Source organism: Tasmannia lanceolata, unplaced genomic scaffold (assembly GCF_043159265.1).
Source record: "Tasmannia lanceolata isolate RefF3 unplaced genomic scaffold, GAP_Taslan_0.1 ptg000008l, whole genome shotgun sequence".
Lineage (NCBI taxonomy): Eukaryota > Viridiplantae > Streptophyta > Magnoliopsida > Canellales > Winteraceae > Tasmannia > Tasmannia lanceolata.
Window position 1 is genome coordinate 26,392,901 of NW_027518685.1, and position 9,283 is coordinate 26,402,183.

Sequence of the window (9,283 nt, forward strand, 5' to 3'; positions counted from 1 at the left end):
GTCACATAAGATTTCTCATCAAGCTATGTTCTAAGTTCTCACACTCACCTAATCGAACCCCCCACCCGGGCCACCCCACCCCGACCCATCTGGCTCTGAAAGTCTTCTTGCGAAGCATTTTCCTTCTCGCCCTTGACGAACTTCTCCCTTGTCGAAGAAGCAATCCTCGATTTCCGATCGATTTCCATCGGAATCCCTTCTTCTCTAGTTAATACCCCAGAAACAAGTTTTCAATGTCGGTTAGTATCTATCCGATCTATCACCCATCTCCCTACAAGTAGTCTCTAGTAGTTAATCGGACTGTCCAGCGAGGGCTTAGAGAGGAGAACGTCCGACTCGCTCGAACGAATGTAACATCCCCTCTCTTCTATTTGGATTTCTGTTCAGTTTGTTCTCTTTTGATTGTCGATACCAGTTCAATGCTAGGTTTTTATTACAACACTTGCAACATGCAACATGGGTTTTTTTTACAGCTCTAGTTGTTTAACAAATTCATCAATGGAAATCACCTCTTTATTAATAAAAAGATCAAGAATGATAAAGAGGGGTTTTCACTGTGCTACCCTTCAATCCCCCCTGCATCAATATTCATCATCTGCAGACAACCCATTTCCCTTACACAAAACCACCTTTTATCAACAACCTAAATCTCATGATTCTCTTATAAAACAAGTGATGTGTGCCATGCTCCAAAACAAACCCTTAAACTCAGCGACTTCTAGTCCCCACCTCTGGACTGTCCCTACCTTTTGTGAGGTCTTGAGGGCAATCCCAAGATTCTTCTTCCAGACCGCCCGATCCGTTGGCCGCCAAAAAGGTTTCCGCCGGCGGGCCCCTCTGAAACAGAGGCACCTCTGGCAAGAATCCGAGGACTTACTCAAAGGTCTACGTATCAGCGGTCCCGCTGCTTATCGGGATGCTTTCAAAGTTAAACAAGGAGTAGACAAAGGATTAGAGTTCTATTATTGGGTTGAAGCTCAATGTGGATTTGCTCACAGTGAGACTACTTGTAGGGAGATGGCTTGGGTGTTAACAAAGGGAAATTGCCTTAAGATGCTATGGCAATTCCTCAGTGAAATGGAGAAAAGACGCAATGGGCTTGTGAGCACTGCAACATTGACTTGTGTTATAAAATGGCTTGGTGAAGAGGGTCTAGTGAAGGAGGCTTTGGCAGCATTTTATAGGATGAAGCAATTCCATTGTAAGCCCGATGTTGTAGCTTATAACACTATCATTTCTGCTCTTTGTAGGGTGGGTTTTTTCAACAAGGCTAGATTCTTGTTGGATCAGATGGAAATCCCTGGATTTAGATGCCCGCCCGATACGTTTACGTACACAATCTTGATTGGGTCTTATTGCAAATATAGTCTCCAGACGGGGTGTCGCAAAGCCATTCGTAGAAGGCTGTGGGAAGCGAACCATTTGTTTCGAATTATGATTTTTAAGGGTTTTGTTCCGGATGTCGTCACCTACAATTGTTTGATTGATGGCCTGTGTAAGACTTACAGAATTGGAAGGGCTCTCGAGCTCTTCGATGATATGCTTTCAAAAGGCTGCTCCCCAAATAAGATTACTTACAATTCTTTCATTAGATATTACAGTGTTATCAATGACGCAGATAAGGCTGTTGAGATGATGCGTAAAATGAGGTCTAGACGCCATGGGATGCCCACCTCGAGTTCTTATACCCCGATCATCCATTCATTGTGTGAAGCGGGAAGGCCATTGGAAGCACGGGATTTACTGGTTGAGATGGTCAATGAGGGATCTATTCCTAGAGATCATACGTATAAGTTGGTTTGTGATGCTCTAAGTTCAGCTGGTGAGGCTGGTTTGCCAGATGAACTGTGTCGAAGAATTGAAGATGGGGCAGACATTAGATACAGGCAAGTGATGCGGGTGAAGCCCATGATTGGTTGCAGAAATGGATTAGTCCATGGGGGAATTTGATGTTTGGTGCATAATGACAATGCTCCAATGTAAGACACTGGGAAAGTTGTACACAATATATTCATTTCTTCAGGTGAGAATTTCTACCGCGGGTTCCCATTCTCATAAGGTTTCTTCTTGATGCAAATCTCTTTTTTTTTTCACTTTAAGGAAATATATTTTTGTTAACTTAGGTTGTCAAGCTGATAGCTAATCATGAACTATCATTGCAAATTGCAAAGGGAATTTAATGGATGTTTCTTGGTCATCTTGACTGGTACAATACAAGTTGCTGTTGAGTGGGAGCAGTTGTGAATCCTTTAAAGCAATATGCCTGGGGCATGCAAGTTGGGGTATTAGCCTCATTTCCAAGGTAATTGTTCATGGCATTCAGATTTTATTAGCGAAAGCCTAACCTTTCTTACAACCATCAACCGAGAAGAATCTTGGTGATTATAAAGGATAGCATTTGATTTTTTTTTTGGGATTTTGGTGTTCTTTACCTTTAATTTTTCTCAATCCCATAGACCCTATGATTTGTCTTTAATCCATCTTGATGGATGCTAATGATAATATATAAGAAAGGAAGGCCTCCTCGGAACTGAATATGTATTATTCACTTTTCCATTTGCAAAATATATCCTTCCGCTGAGAAGATTACTTTCCAATGTTGCAACTATGCCAATTAAGAGTTTAGAAAACTTCTTTATCTTTTGTCGCAGTATTGAATAATTGTCTTGATAGCTAGTCAAACAATTTTCTGAAATATAAACTCTTATGCTATTGATGTTAGAAGATAATCATTATCAGGAGTGAACTAGTAATTACAATATGTTATTCTTCTGCAAATTTTTCTTAGAAAATAGCGTTCGCCTCTCTCCATGTATGCGTAACTGGAAGTCTTGAACTTGAGTAAGTGCTCTTTTATCTCTGATATGACTTCAATCTTTTCCTAGGGGCATTTGTTGATGTCGTTGATCACATTCACTGCCATTAGTGAGTCGGATTCAATCCATGTCTTTTAGATGAAGTTCCCCTTGGATGTTCCTATCCTTTATTGAGGAGATCTCTGATCTAGTGTCTGGCTCCTCTATTGTTTTTAAGCATGTAAGGAGGTCTGCTAATAGTGAAGCAGACTCTCTAGGTAGAGCGGGTGTAAGTAGGTTGGAATTGGAGTGGTTTGATTTCCTTCCTTCTTCCTCCTTGCTTTTGTTTTATTTTTTATTTGCTTCTTGTACTCTTTAAGGACCATCTCAGTTCTTTCTTTTAATATATTACTTGTTACCATTTCAAAAAAAAAAAAAAAAACATGATACCTTGTAGAATAGCGTTGATCTCTAAAGTGAATATTTCTTCCTTTGTTACGTTTATGGAGAACACTCCGTAGACATAACATGCTGCATCCCTCACTATACCTACAATTGCTGCCCCATCGCCCATCGGTCTCAAGTGAGGCATCGGTGTTTATCTTAAAGATCCCTTCATTTGGCTTTATCCAACTGATTTCCTTCTTTCCCTTTTGATTTGTGATTAGGTGACATGCGAAATTCTTAGATATTGTTTGGTTCCTTTCATTATCTACATCCGGCAGATTTAAGTGTTGTAATCATCTTTTACCTCGTTTGGAGGACATTTTTCTCTAGTGTTGTTCTTTGCCTTCAAAGTGTGTAGTGTTATTTTCCATCCAGCTTTATGGCTGTTGTTGACTGCCCCTTACCAGTGAATGAGTGTCTAATCCAATCCTCCTCTTCTCTTAGCGATCTGTATGGTTTGTGGCAATGATTGGTAGAGGTTTAAATGAACAGCACAATATAGAAACCTCCACTGATTGGAGGGTTAGGATCATCATTCCATGGACAAGATTTTTTGGGCAAGCCTTATCTATGTCAGGGCCTAACAAATGAATGATCTGGGACTAGGTGGGACCCAGCCTGGTATGGGACACGTTTAAAGGGCCTTTCCTAATGCGTTCCATTAGCTCTGGAGCTTTTGTCATATTACCTAACATTTGGTATCAGAGCCAGCCACCACATCCAACCACCACGTCCAGTGTTCGAGTCACGGAAGGATTGACCCATTGAGAGGACTATCTGGAAAGGGCTACCCAGTGTGCAAGATAAAATTCCATGTGAGATCATTTATTGGTTTTCTTTTTACTTTTTATGTCTCTTTGCAAGCATCGTTAACCAAGATGGGTTGTTTTGGGGGTTTTTCTTATGTTTCATGGGGCCCGCGAAGAGAATCTGTCTTTCCCCCTTGCTTGGAGAACCTGCTAGGTCGCTGCGATTATCGCACCCCGTATCTTGGAGTGGAAGTTGTAAAAATGTGATTTAAGGACTTAGGTGCGGTTACTCTTCAAAATCCCTTTAAGTTGCACTATCAATGATTTGCTTCAGCATCCTTCACCCTGGATATGCATTCTGGTCTGCAAGTTGTGGCTTCCTCACCTTCAGCATATCAATATTGGTATGTATGACTGAAATGTGCATGTATGCTGTTTGTTTCCTAAATCATTTTTGTTTTGTTTTCTATGGTCATTAATGAAATGTAAAGACTGATTATGACCTGTCGGGTTGGAGGAGGCAGGAAATGGAGGCCATCTTTGGCGGCCAGTCCGGAGTTGAATTTCCTAGAAACACATAACTATTACAATACTTCCCCTAAAGAGCCATTGTGACTAATTGTATATTCATGAATTTCGTGATTGTGGTTTAAAGCTTTAGAGTCTTTGACTACTGTGTTTTTTTTCTTCTTCTCTACCTATTACCTTTTTCTCTGAAAAACAGCATGCTGAATTTTGAATTTCTGAATTTTCTTGTATGTGTGCTGCAAGAAAACAGCAAGCTGTATAATGTAAAACGTGTTTGCATAGATTGAAATTCTGTTGTCCAAATATATATTGAGTGTGGAACGATGCATATTTCAAGCTTGGACTCACTGGCTTGTAATTTTCATCATTCGTAATATATAGTCATCTTTAAAAAAAAAGCTTGGAATCCTCTGCCACCTAACTGCCTGAGCACTAACCAACTCCGGTGAGAATATGCGTATCGGGTCTTAATGCATCACGCATAAACATGGTTAGGACAACAAAATACTGGATTGCACAGAATTAAAGTTTAGGGTTTTATCACTTTTTACTTCTTTTTGCGCTAACCATGTCTTCCATGATCATCCTTTTCCAATAAATCTGTGATTTTTCCTTTTACATAGTTCAATTATGATAGTAGTCGCTAATGAAGCACAGGTACGACACGATACGGATACGTGGATACGTGATTTAAAAAAAAAAAGGATATGGGCACGTTGGGGGTACGCCTCCGCTATAGGATTGAAAGAATATAGTTCATGATAGGCACCAAAAGAAGGGTATAAGCAGTTTTACGAGATAAAAGGAGGAAAAATTGGCTGAGATTTGGGTAAACTAAGACTAGGAAGGCTATATTGAGAATGTATTTAACATGATACATGAGTTTGAGAAAGGACCAAATTTTGTACTGTTATCATGAGATGAGAGGAAGCGGATTTAAATTGAAATGGGAGGAGCCTGCTTAGAAAAAAAAAATTAAAAAGTTTTTCCATATGTCATTTTAGCCGAAATTTTTCGGTTTCCCTGAGTTCCAAAACGAATGTGCACTAGATTCCACTAAGTACAAAATTGTGGCCGTTTCGGTGCATTTCGGTCATGTCGACTGGAATGTTACACTGTTAGTGTATATATTTCATTATGTCGGTCGAAATTTGGAACTATATCGGTTTCAGTTGGAAATTTCAATGAAATTCCTAAAAAAATTGCCGAAATGTATGGAAATATATGCAAAGATGGAAATTTAAGATGCATCTCCAAAAAATGCTAGAAATTATTTATTTTATTTAAAAATATGAAAATAATTAATTTCTTGTATTATAAATTTTAGAAAATAACGAATAATATTTAAAAATTTAAAAAAATAGAATGGGCAATGAAATTATATGAATAAAACTAATTTTTTGCATTTTTATTCAAAATTTAAAAATCATTAAAATTAATTTTTTTTAAAAATAAATCATGCAGATTTAGCCAATGCCCCTCTGCATAAAATTTATTTTGTATTTTTCTCACTATTTTTTCATAAATTATTTAAAATTTAAAAAGGAAAAATATGCTTTATAATATATGTTATACTATTTTTTTTTGAAATGGAATATATGTTATACTATACTAGTATGTCTTGCATAATTATATTTATATAAATTACATGTGAAGTGTTTTTTTTTTTTTTGAATGGCTGCTATATATATAAAAAAGGACTGAGATGGTCAAATACAAAAGAAATATGAGACAAAACAACGACAATAATAACAGAAAGGAGTAAATCAAGGCAGTAAAAAAATCAAAAAGTTCCAGAGTCCAGATTCTCCTTCTCCACCCCTTGTCTAGCAAGCACATCTGCCACCTCATTAGCGGATCGACGCACATGCTTAAAGAAATGTTGTGTGTATACATTATGTATTAATATTTATATAAATTATATATGAAATGTAGTTTGTCTGAATTATCACACATGTGCGATAATGCATGTCACTTGGTGTGTTGTTAAACCACTATAGATGTGTGTCCTTATGTGATGGTTTCTGAGTGTATTTGTGCTTGTTCTAGAATTTCCTGAATTTTCATCTTAAATTTCTATAATTTGCATAGGTTTCCATATGATTCTGTGATTTAACAAGGATTTTCCTAAATTTTCTACCGAAACCATGTTTTCATTTTTGTAGCAGCTGAAATGGTACTGAAACCAAAATCTAAATCCTTGGAGCAGAGAGATAGAGAGAGAAAGCGAGGGAGTGAGTGAGTTGTTGGTGAGGTCTCAAGTGAGGGTTGGGATATTGAGCCGGTGAGGATAAGAGGATTTGAAGGAGGTGAGGCAAGTTAGCCTGATACAAATATCCCCACTTTTCGAGCTAGTGAAAAAAGAATCCTTCACATGGAAAATTCTACTTGAAAATGTTCTTTTTTAGATGGACAAAATTTTCAATAAAAATTAAGCGGCCTCAATAGCAGGCACAGTTATCTTTTATGGGGCCTCTAGGATCTAATGTTTCTTGTTGTCTCAGTTTTTGTACCATTTCTATCAGTTTTCTTCAACCTGTGAGTTGGTGACGCAGGTTGTTGCTGGCGGTGGTGCTGTTGAGGCTGCATTATCGGTTTTCTTGGAGAATCTCGCTACAACTTTGGGATCCAGGGAACAGTTAGCAATTGCCGAGTTCGCTGAATCTCTTCTAATTATACCAAAGGTGTTGGCTTGGCTCCCTTTCATCAAATTGGCTTTCTCTTTCTTGGTTCGTGTTTCACAAGTGACAGGCTGATCTCAGGTTCTCGCTGTAAATGCTGTAAAGGATGCAACTGAATTGGTTGCGAAACTTCGGGCATATCACCGTAAAGCCCAAACAGAGGCCGATAAGCAGCATCTTTCAAGGTATATTGTGTGGCCTCTCTCTCTCTCTCTTAGTGGATATATATATATATTTTTGCCTCATGATTTGAGCTTTCTTTTACTTATCTTGCAGCATGGGACTAGACCTTTCGAAGGGAGCCATCGGCAACAATCTCGAACCTGGAGTTATCGAGCCCGCGATGAGCAAAGTGAAGATAATACAAGTACGCAGAATGGAGAAGTTATACGATGGGTGGCTGTATAAACCTGTATTTTTCAAAAAGTACTGTATGGCCCACTCCTAGGATGATCCAAACCATCCATTTGTTGGGCCACAACGTAAATAGGTTGTGCCCCAAAAAAATCATTTCCATAGGATGATCCTAAGTCCTAACCCCTCCGATCTGTTGATGTTTCCATAATGTGCAATCCCTCTATAGATCGGAGGGTTAGGATCATCCTATGGAAATGATTTTTAGAGAACAACCTATTTACGTCATCTCCCAACAAATGGAGGGTTTGGATCATCCTGTGGAGTGGGTCGTAATGTACCTTTTGATAAATGGACGGTTTGGATCATCCTATGGAGTGGGTCGTAGCCGCATCGCCCACCTAAAAAAAAAAAAAAAAAAAACTAGAAGGGCACTAGTTTGTACGCTTGAAAGGTTTTAACATGTTTATATTCTTTTGAATTTCTCAGTTTGCAACTGAGGCGGCTATTACAATTCTCCGGAGGCGGCTATTACAATTCTCCGGATTGATGGCATGATTAAGCTTTTCAAAGACGAACGTGAGAATGAGGATTAGATAGTGATACCGATCACCACGACAGAACAGGTTACAATTTTGTTCTTGCGACTTATACTATGGGTGACTCTTGTGCATCCAAATATTGGTAGTTTTTCACCATGTCCTTATTTATGGTGAAGGGAAACCTGAAGAAAATTTTCTATTCCTGTTAAATGTTTTAAGCTGTATTGTGGGAGGAGATTGTTTATGTTACAGTTGAAACACATGTTTAGTTCGCAACCAGTGAAGGGTAGTTTTTCAGGACAAAGTGGATTAAATTGTTAGACAAGTGATTTTGTGAGCAGGATGGTTCTTAGATTATTCTAAAATGGAAACAACCCAGTGCCATCTCCACACAAAGCATGTCCTTCTGGTGGGTCCTATTATGGATAGGCCATGGCCCAAAAAATTGCACAATCAGATGATGTTACTGTACGATCATTGGCTTGTTTGGATTTTTGTTCACCGTCCTATTTTCTTGTGACTAGCTGGATGGTTAGGATCGTCCAATCGGGGATATTGAGCCGTGGGCCATTCACATTGGGTCCGATAGTAAAATACACCCAGTGAAGTACTGGTTGGTGGCTGATATACCATGCTAGAATATGAAATATAATTTAAGAGACTAGTTATATAGTCCTACATAATCAAAAGGATATTGAGGACTGATCGTGTCCAAAAACATTTAGGCTATGTTCGTTTCAGACTGTGATAACCGATGGTGAGGGCCCTGCCCAAAATTTAAAACGGATAGTTTTGAGTCAGTAATCAATTTTGGACTCCAATCGTTAATCAAAATCGAGAACTGATCGTGTCCAAAAACATTTAAGCCATGTTCTTTCAGATTGTGACAACCGATGGTGAGGGCCTCAACTGGTTATTGGCCCAAAATTAAACATAATTTTCGGCAAATAATCACGCCGGGCCCTGTTTGTTCCAGACTGTGACAGCCAATTGCGAGCCTCCCCACGGATTATTGGCTCAAAATTAAACATAATTTTGAGCCGATAATCAGTTGGGGGCTCACAATCGGTTGTCACAATCTGCGGATATAGATTGATTCCAATACATTGTTTTGGGCCGATAATCAGTTGGGAACCTCACCATCGGTTGTCACAATCTGAAACGGATAGATTGAGTCCAATAATCAA

At 38.7% G+C, this 9,283-nt stretch overlaps 1 protein-coding gene across 6 annotated transcripts; it reads left to right on the top strand.

The window, feature by feature from the left end:
* Positions 1 to 25: 25 nt before the first annotated feature.
* LOC143884998 (T-complex protein 1 subunit alpha-like) lies at positions 26 to 8,538 on the top strand. 6 transcript variants are annotated; one of them, XR_013253110.1, is made up of 6 exons: positions 2,128 to 2,302; positions 3,849 to 4,395; positions 7,075 to 7,203; positions 7,282 to 7,385; positions 7,477 to 7,860; positions 8,333 to 8,538. XR_013253110.1 is itself a non-coding variant. In XM_077388928.1 (6 exons), the coding sequence occupies exons 2-6, from the start codon at positions 4,312 to 4,314 to the stop codon at positions 8,110 to 8,112; spliced, it is 477 nt and encodes a 158-aa protein (XP_077245043.1). In that variant the 5' UTR covers positions 2,128 to 2,302; positions 3,849 to 4,311; the 3' UTR covers positions 8,113 to 8,538. The 6 variants fall into 6 exon arrangements, 1 of the variants encoding a protein (XP_077245043.1); XM_077388928.1 differs by having other exon boundaries at positions 7,477 to 7,567; positions 8,044 to 8,538; XR_013253107.1 differs by lacking the exons at positions 7,282 to 7,385; positions 7,477 to 7,860; positions 8,333 to 8,538 and adding exons at positions 27 to 2,023; positions 6,685 to 6,828 and having other exon boundaries at positions 2,124 to 2,302; positions 7,075 to 7,275.
* Positions 8,539 to 9,283: the final 745 nt, after the last annotated feature.

What these genes read in the sequence shown, in the direction of transcription:
- LOC143884998 (XM_077388928.1), top strand. Translation starts at nt 4,312, where the DNA reads ATGATTTGCTTCAGCATCCTTCACCCTGGATATGCATTCTGGTCTGCA. An exon ending in CCTTCAGCATATCAATATTG is followed by an intron (nt 4,396 to 7,074) that starts GTATGTATGACT and finishes TTGGTGACGCAG; the next exon opens with GTTGTTGCTGGCGGTGGTGC. An exon ending in GATAAGCAGCATCTTTCAAG is followed by an intron (nt 7,386 to 7,476) that starts GTATATTGTGTG and finishes CTTATCTTGCAG; the next exon opens with CATGGGACTAGACCTTTCGA.